General features: G+C 48.2%; 1 protein-coding gene across 1 annotated transcript in view; it reads left to right on the plus strand.

Moving 5' to 3' along the window:
• The window catches only part of C6H4orf50 (chromosome 6 C4orf50 homolog), a 64085-nt gene that overhangs the window by 35471 nt on the left and 8212 nt on the right, over nucleotides 1-20402 (plus strand). The window contains exons 7-9 of the mRNA XM_070371902.1: nucleotides 4035-4196; nucleotides 10900-10956; nucleotides 13393-13575. Of these exons, the coding sequence (XP_070228003.1) occupies nucleotides 4035-4196; nucleotides 10900-10956; nucleotides 13393-13575 (402 nt within the window). The remainder of the gene's footprint in view (nucleotides 1-4034; nucleotides 4197-10899; nucleotides 10957-13392; nucleotides 13576-20402) is intronic.

Below are 20402 nucleotides of genomic sequence, written 5' to 3' on the forward strand. Positions count from 1 at the left end.
GCCTGACGCTTTGCAACCCGGTGGACTGTGGCACACCAGGCCTCCCTGTCCTTCACGATCTCAGAGTCTTGCACTATGCCGTGCCACTTATGATTCAACCAAGGACCCAGGGGTATTTCTAAGACAGTGTCTGGATTTTTCCTCTGCAGTTCACTTCTCTCTGCTACTTTGTTCCACACATCCCAGCTGTCATAGCATCCCTGACCCCAGTCTCTGGTTTCATTTAACAGGACCACAGCGTTCAGCTTGGGATCTATTTCCCTAAGCCATGGTTTGCAAAATGTTCCAGGGAGAATGTGGAGCTCATCTTGTTGGGTGTGCTTTTTCTCAAGGATGGTAGCCCTGCATTGGTCGCCATTCGTGCCTGCAGAGAATTGTTTCTGTGTAGTTTCCTCATATCTTACAGTTGTCAAATCCCACCTAGTCAGACCAGGTGGGGACTGGAACGCTGAGGAGGTGAATTTCAAGCTGAGAGTTTCAAGGTTTGAAAGGAGAAGCAGATGAAGAACATTCCAGGCAGAGGGAGAAGCAAGTGGCCAGGCCCTGAGGCAGGAATAAGCCTGGGTTATTGGAAAAGCAAAAAGTTGCTGGCATGGCTGTATCACAGTGGGCACGTGTGAGGTGTAGAGTGAGGTGTAGATGGGAAAGCTGTCATGAGAAAGACCACAGAAGGCCTGGTAGGCTCTAATTATGATCACTTCCAAATGCACTGGGAAACTGTTGGAGGGTTTTCGTCAGAACAACATGATTACATTTCTGTGGTAAAAAGAACACTGTTTGCTATAAAGACACAGGGAAGACACAAGGAGAACAGTCAAGAGGAATTTGCCAAGAGATGATGCTAGCATAGAGGAATTTGAAATTAAAAACAAAAACAAAAACAAAACACGGAGGATTCCAGACAAAAACCATAGTTGGAATCAGTGGAACTGGTGGTGGACAGGAGGCAGAGGGGGAGGAAAGCTTTCTGTTTCCTTCATCCCAAGTCACAAACCTGATCGTGTTTTTATTTGTTTAAAATAAAAACCCTTAAAGCTTTCTGTGTCTTCCTGTTGCACTTGGTACGAAGTCCAGATTCCTTCTGGTGAGTTACAATCTGGCCCCTTGGAAATGTCAGCTATTGCTAGATAGGTCCCCAATCTCTACACTTCTGGATCCTAGATTTGCTCCTCCCACATCCCAGCTTTCTCCTGGGAACTGCTGCTCACCCTCCAGGTCTCCCTTTAGGGCTTGCATGTGTGCTAAGTCACTTCAGTCATGCCTGACTCTTTGTGACCCCATGGACTGTAACCCACCAGGCTCCTCTGTCCAGGGAGTTCTCCAGGCAAGAATGCTGGAGTGGGTTGCCATTTCATTCTCCAGGGGATCTTCCCAGCTCAGGGATCAAACCCACATCTCATACTTCCTGCATTGGCAGGTAGGTCCTTTACCACTAGTGCCAACTGGGAAGCCCTCACTTTAGGGCATCTCCTCCCAATCCTCCAGGATGGACTCAGTGCAGAGGTGGCTCACGCGCATCTCTCCCATGATGCCGTTTTTGTAGCTTGCAGTTGGCCGTGATGGCGTTTACACTACAAAAGTCAGCAAACGCTGCACATCTGTGTGCGCTACCTCCCTGGAGAGTGGAGAGAGCCTCTGAAAGTGTGCCTGCCCCAGGCTCTGGCCGTCGCTTCCAGTAACAAGGGTCACTGTCTGGGGCAGTCCCACATGGCAGGCCGGGCTGGCCTCCACTCCGCACTCTCATCCTCTTTAGAATGTCCTGTGGACGCTCTCTCAGGATGCTGGGGATGAAACCCAAGTCACTGCAGAGCAGGGAGGCAGCGAAGACACCAAACTTCCCAGAAAGGCCAAGTTGTTTTGCAAGTCTTAGATTTTACAGAGCCATTCGGAGCACCCATCTGTTCTTGAGGGGGCCCAGTCTGTGAATCTCAGGCCCACGCTTTGTGGATTTCTATTAATTAAAAAAAAACACATTCTGCTATCGTATTCCTGGCTTACAAGCCACCAAGTCACACTTTGTCCTCTCTACCTCCCTGCCATCTTCTCTCTCCTCCCCTCTTGCCAGCTCACACTCAGGTCAGGAACACGTGGAAGAGATGTATTGTGGACTTTCAGTTCCCAGGGAGGCTGCTTCCAATGAAAGCTAGACAGCTGGGACCGTGAGCAGGGCTGTGTGAAGCGTCTCAGGTTTCTGGAGCCCCTGACTTATTGCAGTTGGAGCTCTTATTATTAGCAAGACTGCTCCCTCCCAAGGCCACCTTAGTAGCATGAATCAAGAGCTTAATGATGCTCAGGCTCTTGATACAGAAAGTCACCCTTTGATGACCTCAGGGGAAGAACGAGAGCTGTGTCAGATAAGGCTTTCTGTCACATCCCCAATTACAGCAGCAGAATATTAGAATAATCTGAGTATTCGGTATACCACAGGATGCCATATAGAAACTAACAACAGGTTAGTTTAATACCATGACATGGTATTAAGGGAGAAAAGCAGGATACAAAAGATATATATGGCATATAAATGTTATATAGAAAAAATGCTACTAAGTCGCTTCAGTCGTGTTCGACTCTATTCGACCCCATAGACGGCAGCCCACCAGGCTCCCCCATCCCTGGGATTCTCCAGGCAAGAACACTGGAGTGGTTGCCATTTCCTTCTCCAATGCGTGAAAGTGAAAAGTGGAAGTGAAGTTGCTCAGTCGTGTCCGATTCTTAGTGACCCCATGGACTGCAGCCTACCAGGCTCCTCCGTCCATGGGATTTTCCAGGCAAGAGTACTGGAGTGGGGTGCCATCGCCTTCTCCGAAAAAATATGCGGCTATATATGTGTGTGTGTGTGTGTGTGCACATGCTCAATTGCTTCGGTCACATCTGACTCTGAGTCCCTATGGACTGTAGCCCTCCAGGCTCCTCTGCCCATGGGATTCTCCAGGCAAGAATGCTGGTAGTGGGTTTCCATGCCCTCCTCCAGGGGATCTTCCTGACCCGGGGATCGAACCTGTGCCTCCTGTGTTTCCTGCATTGCAGGCAGAACAGATGCTCTACCCACTGAGCCATCAGGGAAGCCGTGTGTGTGTGTGTAGACATATACACACACATATAACCTGCCTATGTGTATGTATTTATATAAGTTATTACAAAATAAAAATTAGAGTCCAGAACCACTGGGGGCAGTGGCATCACCACCATTTGACCACATTTCTCAAGGTGATGAATCAGCCTTCTCACTTTCTGCCCTCCCAGAAATTCCTTACTTGATGTTCATATGAAACCTGCTCAGGTTTGACCCAAGAAGAGGCCCAGGGACAGGGGAGCCTGGTGGGCTGCCGTCTATGGGGTCGCACAGAGTCGGACGCGACTGAAGCGACTTAGCAGCAGCAGCAAGAAAAGTGCTTAAGGAAAATGCAGTATCTTCTCTTTCTTGTGAATATATGAAACTTTAGTGTAATAAGCATCTCATAATTGGATGTGAACACTAGATTTCAGTCATCATACTGTGTTTCAGTACGATGGTGACGGGCATCTATTAAAACAAACTCTGGGATGCCGTGCCATTTGCGTAGTTTTCATATGCCAAAATAAGCTTAAAAAATAACACTCTAGAATGTTATTTTGTGATTCCCTGGACCTTCCCCAACTCCCCTACTCAAGAAACTCAGCAGGGGCTGCTCACTCGTATGTGTACTTGGGTTCAGTTCAGTTCAGTTCAGTCAGTCGTGTCTGGCTCTTTGCAACCCCATGGACTGCAGCACGCCAGGCTTCCCTGTCCATCACCAACTCCCGGAGCTTGCTCAAACTCATGTCCATTGAATCAGTGACGAGAGACTGAAAATATAAGATAATAAATGGGTGAGAATGATGTTTATGCTGACTGATAGTTTTTGGAATGATTTCTGTTACTTTGTTTTATAAAATCTGTGGACTATGAGACACATAGAAGCAGAAACACAAGAAGGAAAGCAGGTACTGTCTGTTGATGAAGGCAGATTACTTGGAAGATAACCTAAGAACTGCATTCGACTCTGGTTCCTCAGCTCCAGGACCGGAAAGCCTCGGCCTCCGAGGAGGACCTCAGGCGGCACATCAGACGACTCCATCACCAAGTACTGACCCTGCAGCGCCAGCTCCGAGACCAGTGGTCTGCGCACCGCGAGCTGCAGGCCTCTCGCGAGGAAGCGGAGCATCTCAAGGGCAAGGTAGGCTGGGCCCACACTTCCTTTCCAGCCTGTAAACTAATGTTCCTTCACTCCAGCAAGACTAGAAAGTGGAAAGAAGAATTAAGAGCTCACTGGACATTTCCAGCAGTTTGCAAGCATTTATTAGATTTTGAAAGTACAGAGCAGTATAGGAAAGAAAAACAAGCCTTGTAATCCCTCCATCTGGGTAACTTCTATTAGATCTAAAAATAATAATACATGTGTGCATGCATGCTAAGTCACTTCAGTCATGTCCGACTCTTTGCAACCCCATGGTCTGTAGCCCACCAGGCCCCTCTGTCCATGGGATTCTCCAGGCAAGAATCCTGGAGTGGGATGCTATGCCCTCCTCCAGGAATACATGTATATAGCTTTTTAAAAAGTCAAATGGTACCTAAATAAAAGTCTTTTTCCTGTAGGAGGTAAGTGGGTGTGAATATAAAAAAAGCAACAAGAGCAGTTGTTAGAATGGTTTAGTATTGTGTCTGTGGCGGTGGAGACACAAGCTTGTGTAGGTGGTAAAATTGTCCATAAATTGGGACACACACACACAGTAGAGAGATCCAAGTAAGAATGGTGGCTTGGGATTAGCAGATGCAAACCGTTATATATAGAATGGATAAACAGCAAGTCCTACGGTACAGTGTGTCTGTCGCTCAGTCACTCAGTCATGTCTGACTTTTTGCGACCCCATGGACCGTAGTACACCAGGCTCTTCTGTCCTTGGAATTTTCCAGGCAAGAATGCTGGAGTGGGTTGCCATTTCCTCCTCCTCCAGGGGATCTTCCTGGCCCAGGGATCAAACCCGTGTCTCCTGCGTTGCAGGCAGATTCTTTACCACTGAGCCACTTGGGAAGCCCCGTATTGTACAAGGAACTACTTTCAATACCCTGTGATAAATCATGATGGAAAAGAATATGAAAAAGAACATATATATAGGTATAACAGTCACTTTGCTGTACAACAAAAACCCCAAATTGTAAATCAGCTATACTTCAATAAAATAAACTAAAAAAAAAGAATGGTACATTGTCTCCACATCAATACCTGGTTGTAATATACTATATTTTTACAGAATGTTCCCATTAGAGTAAAGCAGGCAAAATATGCAAGAGATCTCTCTGTATTATTATTTGAAAAAAAAAAACTGTACATAAGAGAGGCCAACACAATATTGTAAAGCAATTATCCTCCAGTAAGAAAAATAAAAAAGAAAAAAACTGTATATAAACCTAAAATTATCTCAATATTTAAAAAATGCAGAGCAATATGGTCCTTTCTCCCCCTCAACCCCAACCCCTTCTGACTTCTATTTTTTCAACCCTATGTACCCACATTTCAGTACTTATTTGTGTGCCTCAGTTCAGTTCAGTTCAGTCTCTCAGTCATGTCTGACTCTTTGCAACCCCGTGGACTGCAGCATGCTAGGCCTCCCTGTCCTTCACTATCTCCCGGAGCCTACTCAAACTCATGTCCATCGAGTCAGTGATGCCATCCAACCATCCCATCCTCTGTCATCCCCTTCTCCTCCCACCTTCAATCTTTCCTAGCATCAGGGGCTTTTCCAATGAGTCAGCTCTTTGCATCAGGTGGCCAAAGTGTTGGAGTTTCAGCTTCAGCATCAGCCCATCAGGTTGGCATCAGCCTGTTCAATGAACACCCAGGACTGATTTCCTTTAGGATGGACTGGTTGGATCTCCTTGCAGTCCAAGACTGCAAGACTCTCAAGAATCTTCTCCAACACCACACTTCAAAAGCATCAATTCTTCTGTGCTCAGCTTTCTTTATAGTCCAACTCTCATATCCATACATGACTACTGGAAAAACCATACCTTTGACTAGACGGACCTTTGTTGGCAAAGTAGGTCTCTGCTTTTTAATATGCTGTCTAGGTTGGTCATAACTTTTCTTCCAAGGAGCAAGCATCTTTTAATTTCATGGCTGCAGTCACCATCTGCAGTGATTTTGGAGCCCAAAATAATAAAGTCTGTCACTGTTTCCACTGTTTCCCCATCTATTTGCCATGAAGTGATGGGACCAGATGCCATGATCTTAGTTTTTTGAATGTTGAGTTTTAAGCCAACTTTTTCACTCTCCTCTTTCACGTTCATCAAGAGGCTCTTTAGTTCTGTGCTTTCTGCCATAAGGGTGGTGTCATCTGCATATCTGAAGTTATTGATATTTCTCCCAGCAATCTTGATTGGTCCAGCTTGTGCTTCCTCCAGCCCAGCTTTCTCATGATGTACTCTGCATAGAAGTTAAATAAGGGTGACAATATACAGCCTTGACGTACTCCTTTTCCCAATTTGGAACCAGTCTGTTGTTCCATGTCCAGTTCTAACTGTTGCTTCCTCACCTGCATACAGATTTCTCAGGAGGCAGGTCAGGTAGTCTGGTATTCCCATGTCTTGAAGAATTTTCCAGAGTTTGTTGTGATCCACACAGTTAAAGGCTTTGGCATAGTCAATAAAACAGAAGTAGATGTTTTTCTGGAACTTTCTTGCTTTTTTGATGATCCAGCGCATGTTGGCAATTTGATCTCTGGTTCTTCAGCCTTTTCTAAATCCAGCTTGAACATCTGGAAGTTCACAGTTCACAAACTGTTGAAGCCTGGCTTGGAGAACTTTGAGCATTACTTTACTAGTGTGTGAGATGAGTGCAATTGTGCAGTAGTTTGATCATTCTTTGGCATTGTCTTTCTTTGGGATTGGAATGAAAACTGACTTTTTCCAGTCCTGTGGCCACTGCTGAGTTTTCATGTACTGAAATCATACCGTACAGAAATATTCTGTATCTTGATATTATCATTTAATGCAAAATTTTGGTGATATTTTCAAATCAATACATGCAAATTGAACTACAGTATTTTAAACTCTTGCATATTATTTTTCCAGAGGCCAAACCATAACTTCCTTAATGGAATCTTTGTTTAAGTAAATCTGAATTGTTTCTGTTACTTTGCTCTACAAGCATTTTTATCCATCTATCTTGGAGTATGTTTCTGCAACATATGCAAAGGCTAAAATCTTAGTGAAAGAATTACTGTGTCAAAGGCTATATTGACTTTGATCGATAATGGCAACTAGCCCTCCAGAATGGTTATGTCATTTATACTCTCACCAGGAATGAGTGCAATTGCTTGCCCACAACTGGTTACCCTGAATCATATCACATTTTATATATTTTTTGACAAACTGATGAGTGAAAATATACTATCAACATTTTGATGTGATTTCTGACTCCTTTTAATGCATTTTTTGTATAATCGAATACACTATACATGGAGTTTTATGTCCTCTATCCATATTGCTTCATAGCCTTTATGTCCATTATTTTTGGGACTGTGCAGTAATCTATGGGGTGTTTGTGATTTCTGTTCCCCTACTGTTGGATCTATAGTTATTTCCATTAATTTATATATCATTTTTATGGGGCCGAGGTTCCTTCCCTGATCAGGGAACTAAGATCCTTCAAGCGGGTGTAATGTTCAAAGAAAATGAAGCAGGGGGTAGGGGGAGTTTCTTACATATTCAAGTATGTTTATAAGGAAAAAGGGGCTTCCCAGGTGGCACTAGTGGTAAAGAACCTGCCTGCCAATGTGGAAGACCCAAGAGACATGGGTTCAATCCCTGGGTTGGGAAGATTCCCTGGAAAGGAGCATGGCAACCCACTCCAGTATTCTTGACTGGAGAATCTGATGGACAGAGGAGTCTGGTGGGCTAAGGTCCATTGGGTTGCAGAGAGCTGGACACAACTGAAGCGACTTAGCACGTATATCATTTTTTTTACAGTAGTTCAGAGAATTGGGATTACTGGTTCAAAGAGAAGAAATAGTGCTCATCGTAAATACATATTGCAAATTTGCTTTCCATAAAATGCTGGCACCCACTTCCAAAGTCAAAGCCATTCATGGGGGGATATTTCTCATTGTGCCCTCAATGTGGGAGGTAAGATGACATTTTTGTCCTGTCTGTCACTGATGTGTGAAAAATATAGCTCCAATTATACACATGTTAGAACTTTTTTTTTTTTTTTACCATATCCAATATGTGTTTAAGTCTTTTTGAAAAATTACTTTCATTCTTTTTGTCTTTTTCTGCTTCAGTTTGGATATTTCTTTCTAATCCATCTTTCAGTTATATAATACTCTTTAGGTGATCAAATTTGCTCTTAAACTCATTATTTTAGTTCTTCATTTCAGGTATTGTATTTTGGAGTCTTAGAATTTCCATTTGGTTACTTTTGGATAGCTTCCAGTTCTCTGATGAAAGTCTTGTAATATAATTATTAAGCGTTTTAATCACAGTTACTGTCAGATCTGTCTCTGATAGCTTCATTTTACATTACCACTAGTGAATGGAGAAGGAAATGGCAACCCACTCCAGTGTTCTTGCCTGGAGAATCCCAGGGACGGGGGAGCCTGGTGGGCTGCTGTCTATGGGGTCGCACAGAGTCGGACACGACTGAAGTGACTTAGCAGCAGCAGTGATGGATGAAGGTCCCAACTTCACGTTCTCACCAACATTTGCTACTGTCTGTCTTTTTGTTGCTAATCGTCCTAGTGGGTGTGAGGTGCCATGTCATTGTGGTTTTGACTTGCATTTCCTTAATGGCTAATAACCTTGAGCATCTTTTCATGTATTTATGTGCAATTCATGTGTCTTCTTTGGAGAAATGTCCATTCAGATCCTCCCTCCCTCAATTTTGTAATTGGATAGTTTCTTTTTTGTTGTTGAGTTGTGAGAGTTTATATATATTATAGACACAGGTTCCTTATTAGCTATAGGATGTGCATTTTCTCCCATTCTGTTGTCTTTTCACTTCTCATTTGTTTTTTAATTGCAAATGACCCAGTATACACGTTAGTCGCTCAGTAGTGTCTGACTCTTTGCGACCCCATGGACTGTAGCCCACTAGGCTGCTCTGTCCATGAATTCTTCAGGCAAGAATATTGGAATGGGCTGCCATTCCCTTCTCCATGGGAAGAGAAGGGAATAGCTCACAGCAATATATTCATGCTATTTCTTACACTGAAGTAGAGAGAAGATTTCATCCAAGCCTGCAAATATTACGATGTGCATTTTGAATAGAAGACAGTATGCTTGGAGCTGGCATTTTAATCTTCAGATATATTCAGAGAAGTGTGCCAAAATAGATATATGGAAATGTTCATTAAAGTCTTATTTTTAAAGCAAAGAAATAGAAACAATATAAATTTTCATAAACAAAGAATTGGTTAAATAATTTTGTTCCAATCTCATGATTAAATAATGTGCAAGATTTTAAAAGAATATGATTGGTTTGTATGTATTAAGGTGGAATCAACACCCAGGATTTTATATTAAATGACAACAGCAAGCTGTAAGAACAAGATGTAAAGCATTTTGTATAGTATAGTTTCATCTGTGTGTATACACACATATGGCTTCTGATTGTGGTAATGCAGGGTTGAAAACAGTATTAGAGGTCAAAAGAGCTTGGGGGAGAGGAAGAAGGACTTTTATCTATCTAGCTTTCTTGTAGTGATTACAGAGAAAATCAGAGAGTGAGTGAGAAGAATTCCCAGATCACCCATCTTATTGTAGCTTATGATTTTATGGGTCAGGAATTTAAGGCAGGACTTGGCTGCACAATTCTACTCTGCAGAGCATCAGTGAGGATCACTCAGTGGTATTCACCTGGGCACTGGGCTAGGCTGGAAGGTCCAAGGTGGCTTCATACATGTGCCTGCCGCAGAGAATAATAATGGTTTATATTCACTGAATGTTGGCCAGATACCAGGCCTTGCCCTAAGCACTTTACAGGAATCGATTCATAGAGTCCTCATCCAATCTTCCCCGTGAGGTGGACAGTAATATTACCCCTGGGCTTCCCAGGTGGCACAGTAGTAGAGAATCCACCTGTCACACAGAAGACACTGGTTTGATCCCTCGGTCAGGAAGACTCCCTGAGGAAGGAAATGGCAACCCACTCCAGTATTCTTGCCTGGGAAATCCCATGGACGAGAGGAGCCTAGCAAGCTGCAGTCCACGGGGTCACAGAGAGTGGAACACGACGTAGTGACTAAACAGCAACAACACGGCACCTACTTTACAGGTGAGGAAACTGAGGCACAGGAAGACTTGACTTTCTCAAAGTCACAGGACTCAGGCATCTGTCTAGGACGCCTATAGGTTTAAGACCGCACCAAAAAACTCTGGCAACCTCTGCATGGGGAATGGGGAAATCTTTCTTTCTGACTGCATGCTTGCATGCTCAGTCATGTCAGACTCTTCAACCCCATGATCGGTAGCATGCCAGGCTCCTCTGTCCATGGGATTTTCCAGGCAAGAATAACGGAATAGGTTGCCATTTCCTCCCCCAGGGGGAGGGACCTAGTGATAGAACCCGTGTCTCCTGCAGCTCCTGCATTGGCACGCCATTTCTTTACCACTGAGCTACCTAGGAAGCCCTGCTTCCTCAAGGAAAAGGCAACAGAATGGCTTCATCACCTGCGGTCTGGCAGAGCTCATTCTCTGGTGCTCAGAGAATCCTTCCTCCTCTGATCTGGTCGAGCAGCTGATGGGAAAGGCCTGTGTTCTCACCACCAACTCCTGGGGGAAAAGAGATGCGAGCCAAGCTCTCTGAGCACGGCTTGCCTGTACACGCAGCAAGCTGTGGTACCTGCCACTCAGCGTTATCAAAAATCTTGGTTCTCTTTCAGCTTGACGAACTTCAGAAAAAGCACCATGAAGTGAATTTGGCTGTGACGCCTTTGAAGGTAATATATGTGTGAAATCAGCATGAAATACCTCTTTCAAAAGAGAAAAAGGGAGCGTAGTACTAGATTGGCCAAAAAGTTTGTTCAGATTTTCCTGTAAGATGTTATGGAACAATCCAAGAGAACTTTTTGGCCAACCCGATATTTTTCCCATTAGGAACTAGTCCATGCCTGTTGTATAAAAACAGTGGAAAGAAGAAGGAGAAACACAGCATCCCAGGTTCCCTTCTGAATCTAGCGTCTTCATGTATTTTCTTTTAGTATATTTTACACGTGTCTGAGACCCTACTCTACCTGCGTAGGTATGTCTGTGCCACGTGGGTCTTCACCAGCCTTTGAAGCTGCCGTTCTTGCCAGATCTAAAGCAGGAGACTGCAGTTCATAAAGCCTCCAGACCCTGCGGGTGTTCAAACCCCTCTGTCCAATCTCCTTGCCTCTCTAGCTCCCTCCCTGTCTCTTTTGCATTATCACACAAAAGCACCATGCTGCACTTTTTTTTCTTGGAAAAGTTTTCTCCATGCATCTAGACATTTCCTGAGGACACATTCCCAGATAAGGCATTATGGGCTCATAGGGTTTAATACGCTCGTCGAAGATGTAGTTTGGGTGAGATGACACATGTAAGCTCACACATGGCACTTGGACTTGAGCAGTGCCAAGTGCCTGGAGGGACTGTCCATTTTTCCCACTCTCTGGGCATGGTGGGCCGGGAGGGGCCCTGGGCTGGGAATTAGAAGGACATAGTTGAGCCCCCAGACCCTACTGACTTTGCTGAATCCCACCCCCTCTGAAATAATAGTGATACCCTTTGGCCTGCTCTCACAGCTTCTTCTGACCCTCAGTGGCTACGGCGTTGATGGAAAAGTAGAGCGCAAACTGTAATGCTCTTGAAAATGGGAGGTGTTCTTGCTCCTCTGTTATTTTCGTCATTTGCTGTGTACCGGCAGTACTGGGCACTTGGGCATCATTGCCTAGAAACTGATGTGCAAAGGTCCCTGACCCTCTCTGGGCTGGGCTTGGAAGGGAATTCTGGCAGGAAGGGGTCATCATATCCTCCGTGGAGCAGCTCCTCCAAACATGCACAGACACGGGAGGTCATTTCATGGCCAGAGGGTCACACACTCAAGTCACCCACATAACAGATCTCTCCTGTGCACAGCCATGGAGCGAGGACAGTGCAGGGAATCCAGGAGAGTGTCAGCCTTGCCCTTAAGGAGCTCCCAGGCTATGGAGGAGACAGAACCACAGATGTAAAGATTTACTCCTGGGACAGCAGGAGCCAGGAGCCTGGGCACAGAGGGACCCAAGTTCTGAGCATGAGGGGGACCTGCCCAGGGTGGCACTACCCAGGCTGGCCTCTGAACAGATCTGCACAAGGTTTTTCTGGGCTCAGGACATGTAGGAGCCACAGAAGAGTAGTGAGGAAGTTCTGGGGTGTTGGGGGTGGGGAGTGGATCAGTGTGTCTGGAACACGAGGCATGAGAAACAGGGTCATTGTAGTGGTGGGGCTGGAGAGGCACGGTTCTACCTTTCATGTGTGAGCACCTGCCTGGGCTGGCCAATGCGCGTGCTTTGTCTGCATCATCTCCTTCTGTCTTGATGTGGCAACAATGCCCATTGTACAGATGAGCAAGTCACGGGGTAGAGAGGAGCTTGGTCTCATAGCTGGTTGGTGGAGGGGCTGAAGACCCGTCCAGAAGGCATCCAGAAGGGATGGGCAGCAGTGTGGCCCCTTGATTTCAAAGCTGCCTCTGGCTTCTGGGTGAAGGGAGGGATGGCAGGAAGGAGGCTGAGCTAAGACGGGTGTGTGTGTGTATGTGTGTGTGTGTGTTAGTCGCTCAGTCGTGTCCAACTCTTTGCAATCCCATGGACTGCAGCCCACCAGGCTCCTCCGTCTGTAGGATTCTCCCGGCAAGAATACTGGAGTGGGTTTCCATTCCCTTCTCCAGGGGATCTTCCCAACCCGGGGATTGAACCTGGGTCTTCCCCATTGCAGGGAGATTCTTTACCAGCTGAGCCACCCGAAGTCCTAAGGCAGGGCTGTGGAGAAGGCAATGGCAACCCACTCCAGTACTCTTGCCTTAAATCCCATGGACGGAGGAGCCTGGTAGGCTGCAGTCCATGGGGTCGCTAAGAGTCGGACACGACTGAGCGACTTCACTTTCACTTTTCACTTTCATGCATTGGAGAAGGAAATGGCAACCCACTCCAGTGTTCTTGCCTGGAGAATCCCAGGGACGGCGGAGCCTGGTGGGCTGCCGTCTATGGAGTCACACAGAGTCAGACACGACTGAAGTGACTTAGCAGCAGCAGCAGCAGCAGAGGGAAGCAAAACCTGGAGCCAGTGCCCCGCCCCTCCCACTCAGCTACCCCGCCCCCATAGGAGCCCAACATCCATGGACCCCACCAGTCATGTCTTCACCCTCATCCTTTCAGGCCAAGCTGGCTTCCCTGGTCCAGAAGTGCTGGGAGAGAAACCACCTGATCACACACCTGCTTCAGGAGCTGCGCAGACGCGGGGCGGAGAACCACCTGCTCTCCGGGATGGCGCAGAACATGGTGAATGACGTGGCGCTGGCCGAGTACGTGGCCACCTTCCTGGCTCCGAGGGTCCCAGAGGTAGGGCCCCACAGACCGCCCTGCCCCTCTTCCTGTAGGGACTGTGGGCTCATCCACCTGCCTGTCCACCTCCTGACCTGCCCTGACCTCCCCCCTTCTGTCCCTTGACCTTGCCTGGAACATGGCTCCTCCATGCCAGCGCCTCTGCTCAGGGCTGGCACAGGGAGGTGATCCAGTCATCCTTAACCTTAGAAAGTCTCACAACATGGTGCAGGAGACAGACACAGAAACTGTGCCTTTAATTCAATGCCATACAAGTTCTGTCTCATCAGACATTTCTTTCATGGGTGCCTCAGGACCTTAGCACTTGCCACTTTCTCTGGCAGGATTCCTGTCTGCCCTGCAGCCTCCCATATCTGTCCTTCAGGGCCCAGTGTGGCCTTGCTCAGGAGCTGGCCCTGGATCCCACATGGCACGTGGGCACAACCGATGCGGCAAGTTAGAGGAATTTCCCCCTACTGTTAGAGGAGTTTTGTCAGCCTCTCTGTTGGGGCCAAAGCTGCTCCCTAACCATTTCTGTCTCTCTAGTGCATGGCATGGAAAAGCTGTGCAGGGAATAGTTGTTGAATGAATGAAGTCATGAACTAAATGATTGAGAATGTCCTCTTTTAATGGTCAATGAAAGAGGAGACTGGGGCTCAGAGAGGTTGGGAGACTCATTCACACGCAAGCACACACACACACACTCATTGGGCACACAACCCCATTCCTGGGGACCAGCTAGCAGCACCCCTAACCAAACTAGCTCAGTTCCTGATTGTGCGAGGGGGAAATGCAGCTTCTGCTATGGATATAGCCGGCCCTGTTCTCCACCATCCCCCTGGGGCTCTGCAGTCAGAGGGGCCTGCTTTTGATAGTGTAGCCCTACGTCTGCATCTCCCTGCTTGGCCTTCCCAGCCCAGCCTCTGCAGACCAAACCTCTCTGTCCCTTCCTTCCCCTACAGCCTTTAGGATATCAGGTGTCCTCTAATCCAAATTGCCACACAGCCCATGTGAACTCCAGGAGACCAAGGGGCCTGCTCAGGGCCACAGTGACTTGGTTCAGAGTCAGGATTTGAACCTAGAGCCCCTGACTCCCAGGCCAGCACTCATCCCTCTGCCTGAGGCTTTCAAGCTTCTTCAGAGGCAGAATAGGGGTGGAGAGAGAGGTCGGCATCTTGCTGAGGGGCCTGGCACAGTTCCCATGTCTCAGTTAAGGCAGGACTGAAAGCAGAGTTCCAGGAAAGGTGTTGGCTGTGCCAGGGGTCTCCTGGGAGAGAGGCTGGCGGTGGGCTGAGAAGGCCTCATCGCAGTGAACCCTCCCACCCACCCAGGGGCCGTTCTGTCTGGCAGGCTCTGAAACTAGACCCGATTTGTTCATTGGGATTGGACAGGCTGACTTACATTGACCAAATTCAGAGTCTGAGGTATAAACCTGAACACTAACAATCATTTCTCATGTGAGATCAAGCTATGCACAGGCTGAAATACTGGATGGATAAAAAAATAATCAGCCTGTTCTCTTCCTATAGTGGAGTTATCTACAAAGTCCAGTTCATGGTTCATTGGTTTGTTTGTAAGTCAATCAACATTTATAGTCAGAGAGTCATTTGGGAGCCTGGGATGGAAACAGAGAGAGTTAGTGGTGTCATCAGCCTGACACGTTCATTTCCTGGAAGGATGTGCTTCTGGGCCCGGACAGGCCTCCCCAGGGGCCAGGGTGTCTCCCCTGTGGATATTCTGAAAGGCCATGGCCAATCATAAGCTTATACTCCCTCCTTTACAGGTGACTTTGAATCTGCCATGACCCATTTTGCAGTATTTTACAAATCAGCTCACCAAATTCAGTTCAGTTCAGTTGTTCAGTCATGTCTGACTCTTTGAAACCCCATGGACTGCAGCACGCCAGGCCTCCCTGTCCATCACCAACTCCCGGAGCTTACCCAAACTCATGTCCATCCTGTTGGTGATGCCATCCAACCATCTCATCCTCTGGCATCCCCTTCTCCTCCCACCTTCAATCTTTCCCAGCATCAGGGGCTTTTCCAGTGAGTCAGCTCTTCACATCAGGTGGCCAAAGTAGTGGAGCTTCAGCTTCAGCATCAGTCCTTCCAATGAATATTCAGGACTGATTTCCTTTAGGATGGACTGGTTGGATCTCCTTGCAGTCCAAGGGACTCTCAAGAGTCTTCTCAAACACCACAGTTCAAAACCATCAGTTCTTCAATACTCAGCTTTCTTTGTAGTCCAATTCTCACATCCATACATGACCACTGGAAAAACCATAGCCTTGACTAGATGAACCTTTGTTGGCAAAGTAATGTCTCTGCTTTCCAGTCTGCTGTCTAGGCTGGTTATAGTTTTTCTTCAAGAAGCAGGCGTCTTTTAATTTCATGGCTGCAGCTCACCAAGAACACCCCCATTTTCTTGATCTGAGGAATAGCTTACTGTCCCCTCCACAAACCACAAAAGCCTGGCTCTGCCATTTCATTTCACAGATATTTATTGAGCACCTATTGTCACGAGCCAAGCATGGTGCTGGGGTCTGGGGAGAAATGATGAATCAGGCCAAAATGTGCACACAGACAAGGAGAGAAATAATTGTAAATTACAGTGAGGGTCAAAAAGGAGAAGATTGAGACTATGTGTATGCCTTAATTGCTCTGAGCCTTGCTTTACTCATCTGTAAAATGGGAATATTACATCCTACTTGGTAGAATGAACATGAAGACAGTTGGAGATAACTCATGAAACACCCTGTACAGGGCTGTCCCACAGGTAGGAACTTGGTCCTCGTGTGAGCAGTTGTCAAGGGGTAGGCATCCAGGAGCCCTGGGTTCAAATTTTAGCTCTGCCACTGTCTTACTCTGTGGCCTTAGGAGGGAACACTGACATGTGTCACCACGGGGGCTTTATGTAACTGACTTAGGGAGTCCTCCTGTGTGGGAGGTGCTATTATTATCACCCCCCACCTTTCCAGATGGGAAAACTGAGGCTCAAGGAGGTTACAAGTCATGCCCAAAGACACCTGTCTACAAGCAGCTGTCTAGCTCAGCCTTTTGTGTGTTCAGTCGTTTGCATAAGCAGAGCTGGGTTTGAACCTGGGTTTCTGTGCAGGGCCACTGCAGGGTGGAGAGGCGGTGTGTGTTGGGTGCGGTGTGGGCCTTTGGGGCATGTGGGCAGCAGCAGGGGTCTGGCACGTACAGACCAGGCCCTCAGTGAGTCCGTCCCTGTTGTCCCTGCAAGGCCGATCCTTGTGTGCAGATATTAATATGTGACCCCAGGGACTGTGGCCCACCGGGCCCCTCTGTCCGTGATATTTCCCAGGCAAGGTGCTGGAGTGGGTAGCAATTCCTTTCTCCATGGGATCTTCCTGACCCAGGGTTTGAACTTGGGTCTCCTGCATTACTGGCAGATTCTTTACCATCTGAGCTGCCAGGGAAGCCCTATATTAATATAAGGCAGTGAAAAATAAACGTGATGTATTTAAGAAGCAAAAAGGGCTCCAGGATGGCTCGAGTGAGGGGACTTCCGAGTGGAGAAGTTCTGAGAGGTTAGACACGAGGTCACGGGCACCTGACTGGCCACAGGAGGTTTGCACCCGGTTCTTCAGTGAATGGGGAGCTGCCAAAGAGGTGCAGCAGTAACTGCTGTGCTTTGGGAAGATGATCCCAGCAGGCCTGTGGGCTGGACTGGGCTGCAGAGTCCCAGGCAGGCCATGCACATGGCAGCCAGATGGCTCAGGCCGCAAATACCCAAGGCCCAGGCAGCCAAGCAGAGCCCTGGGGGTACGGAGACCCTTCGTGGTGGTGGCGGCAGCTCCTCCCGCTGGCAGCTGGGCAGGAAGTGGGTTTTACTGGTGCTGATTTTCATTTCAGAGAACACAGATGGAATTCCCGGTGGGGATATTGGGCTTGGGCTCAGAGCCCAGGAGGGCTGCCCGACTGGCTGGGGGGATACTTAACGGACTTGAGGAAGGGGGCACGTGCCAGAGCCGAGAGGGCGGGTCCTGGGAGCCCTGCACTCGGGAGGGGGCTCCCGTTAATCACAGCCTCCTGAGGGAGGGTGGGGTGTGGGCTATGAGGGGGGCATCCCATATGGACAGGCTGCTGTTCATTTATTCCCGGGAGGCAATGATGATGGGAGACTCACAGAGCCTGCCCTGAGCCAGCACTTTCTGTGGTTTATTCACTTCATCCTCCCAACATCCCCCCTCGTCAAGGAGGAGACTGAGCCCCAGCGTCAAAGCTGGTCAAGGTCACACCCGGGAGTGGCAGGCTGGGGTTCAGAGCTGGGGTCCATCTGAGCTCCACCCGTCAGGAAGAGGGTGCTCCCCCTCCCGCCATAGCAGTGGCTCAGGGTCAGTGATCGCCTCCCATCAACTTCCTCTTCTCGCCTTGGTTGAGTGGGTGATAGAAATTGAGCCTCAGTGGGCTCAGGCCCTGGACCCCTTTCTCGGGGCTGCATCTAAAGTGTCTTGGTCTGTTGGGCTCACTTAACAAAAATACTACAGACTGGGGGGCTGAAACAGCAAGCATCTTATTTCTCACAGTCCTGGAGACTGGAAGCTGGGAATCAGCCACGTGGTGGGATTCTGGTGGGGGCTCTCTTCCTGGGGTGCAGATAGCCACCTTCTCCCTGTGTCCTCACATGGTGGACAGAGAAGCCAGCTCTCTAACATCTCTTCTATCAAGGACATTGGTTCCTCTGGACAGCCAGAGGACCCTGTCATCATGATCTGATCACTCCCCCAAGACCCCATCTCCAAATTCCCTCACTTGGGGGTTAAGATTTCAGCATGCGCATTTTTGGGGGGACACAGACATTCAGGGCAGAGGACAGCGCGTGGGGGGGATGGGGGCGGCCAGCCCTCAGAGCTGCCACCTTCCTGACCTGCCTCATTGTCCAGGCCGCCACTGTCCACAGGTCAGCCCTGCATCCGGCCTAGTGCCCTTCCCCAGCTCTGTAGGTTCTCTCGAGCGTTGGTCCCGAAGCAGGGAATCCCACGAGGCCAGCTTGGCCAGTTCCCCCACTGTCTTTCAGCTGGGAACATGAGGTCTTGGTACCTCCCTGGCTTCAGCTGAGATGGGAGTGTGAGGAGGGCAGGTTCCTTCCATTCTTGGACTCCCAAATGGACATGGGGGTTCTCAGTCCCACCCCAGCCCCAAACTGACTTGACTGAACAGGGCTCTGGGCACCTTCTTGGGGCCCCCTTAACTTTTTTCCTGACGCCGAGCCCCAGGACATCTCTTTTTTTCTGGATTTCACCAGGACCTAGGCTGTTGACATTCCCAAGCCAAGAAGGAGACACCATTGTTGTTACTTGCACTTGGGTGTCATCCGCTTTTGAAGGCAGATGCTTGGGTGCCAAGGGGCAGTGGAGAAAGGGTGCCCTCCGGCCCATGCCCAGCCTCCTGCAGGCTCCAGGGGTGGTGGTGGGGGGGCGGGGGTGGGGTCAGCTCAGCAAATGGAAGATCCATCAGAGCACTGGATGTCTTATCCCTGTCTGGCTCCCTGCTGTTCCTGGGATGTGAGATTCCCTGCCCTCTCTATGGGCATGGAGTTTCCTTTGGCAGATAAAGACACCCAGACCCTGAAGAATAGCCACCCTGTGGCCCAATGCTCACCCTTCACCTCCTGAAGTCACCTGCTCTTTTAGGCCTGGATAGCACAGGGTGGGGGTTGCTAAGCTCTTGTAGGGCTCTGTGAGACCCCCCTCAAATGCCCATCACGTTGCATCACATAAAGATATTCACTGAGGATATAAGGTCAAGCAGTAATTGCTCCACTGGGGGTGGTCAGGGGCTTGGTGTACTAACACCAGAGGGTCATTGAGACCCCAGCCTTAAAAAGACACATGCAACCAGGCGAGGAAGCTGCTAATTCCACTTCCTCTTGCCCTGCTTTTTCCTCCATTCTCCATGTCCTGGAAACATCTCGCTCTCCTCTGGGCACTGGTCAACAAGATCTATATATGAGCCTTTGGAAATGGAATCTCATCTTGAAAGAAACAGCGAAACTGAGAGCCCTAAACTCCCTTAATTCATTAAATCAACGACCCCAAGCCTGGGCCTCCGAGGATCCAGGCAATTAGTTTCTCTTCATCTGCTGCCTTTTATGGAGAATATCCCCCAAAAAAATTTACCTGGGGAGAGAGGCAGGGGAGTGGAGTGTGTAGGGTGAGGCTTTATCCATCTATTACTCTGCGTGGAGCATTTGGTAGATGTTTACTCTTATTTGGTTCTGACAAGACCCTGCAAGGAGCATATTCGTGGCTCCACTCTGCAGATGGAGAGGGCAAGATTCAGAGAATTCAACTGAGTTGGCCAGGACCATGGAACCAGTAGGCGGAAGAGCCAGGTTCAACCTGAGGTTGCCTGGCTCCACGCCTCTCCAGGCTAATGGGATAAACAAGAAGCAGGAGAAATATCTGTAGATCTCTGATCACGTACTGAATGCAGTGCCTCTGAAAGTAGTTTAGTGCCTATGAGGCTACTCTGTGCATACAAAGGCCAAGGAAACCTGAAGTCTGTGTCTAATAAAACTAACTCCAAACCCAGGTGCAAGCAAAAGCATTCCCTTGAAGCATAGCAGTGAGTGGAGAGAAGGAGACTGATTTGGGAATATAATTCCTGGAGGAGGAAGCACACAAAACTAGGCTTTTAAGGATGTAGATGGATGGTGTGAAGACCCTCTAGGCTGGGAGAACAGCATGTGCAAAGGCACTGGGGTGTGAAGGCTCATGGTCCTTGAAGACACAGAGTTTTAGGAGGTGTGAGTGGAGTGTTCTGGGGGCAGGAAACGCAGTGAGAGAACAGGCACTGTGCCTGGTGCAGAGGGTTTCCGAT

This window comes from Bos mutus, chromosome 6 (assembly GCF_027580195.1).
Source record: "Bos mutus isolate GX-2022 chromosome 6, NWIPB_WYAK_1.1, whole genome shotgun sequence".
Taxonomy (NCBI): Eukaryota; Metazoa; Chordata; class Mammalia; order Artiodactyla; family Bovidae; genus Bos; species Bos mutus.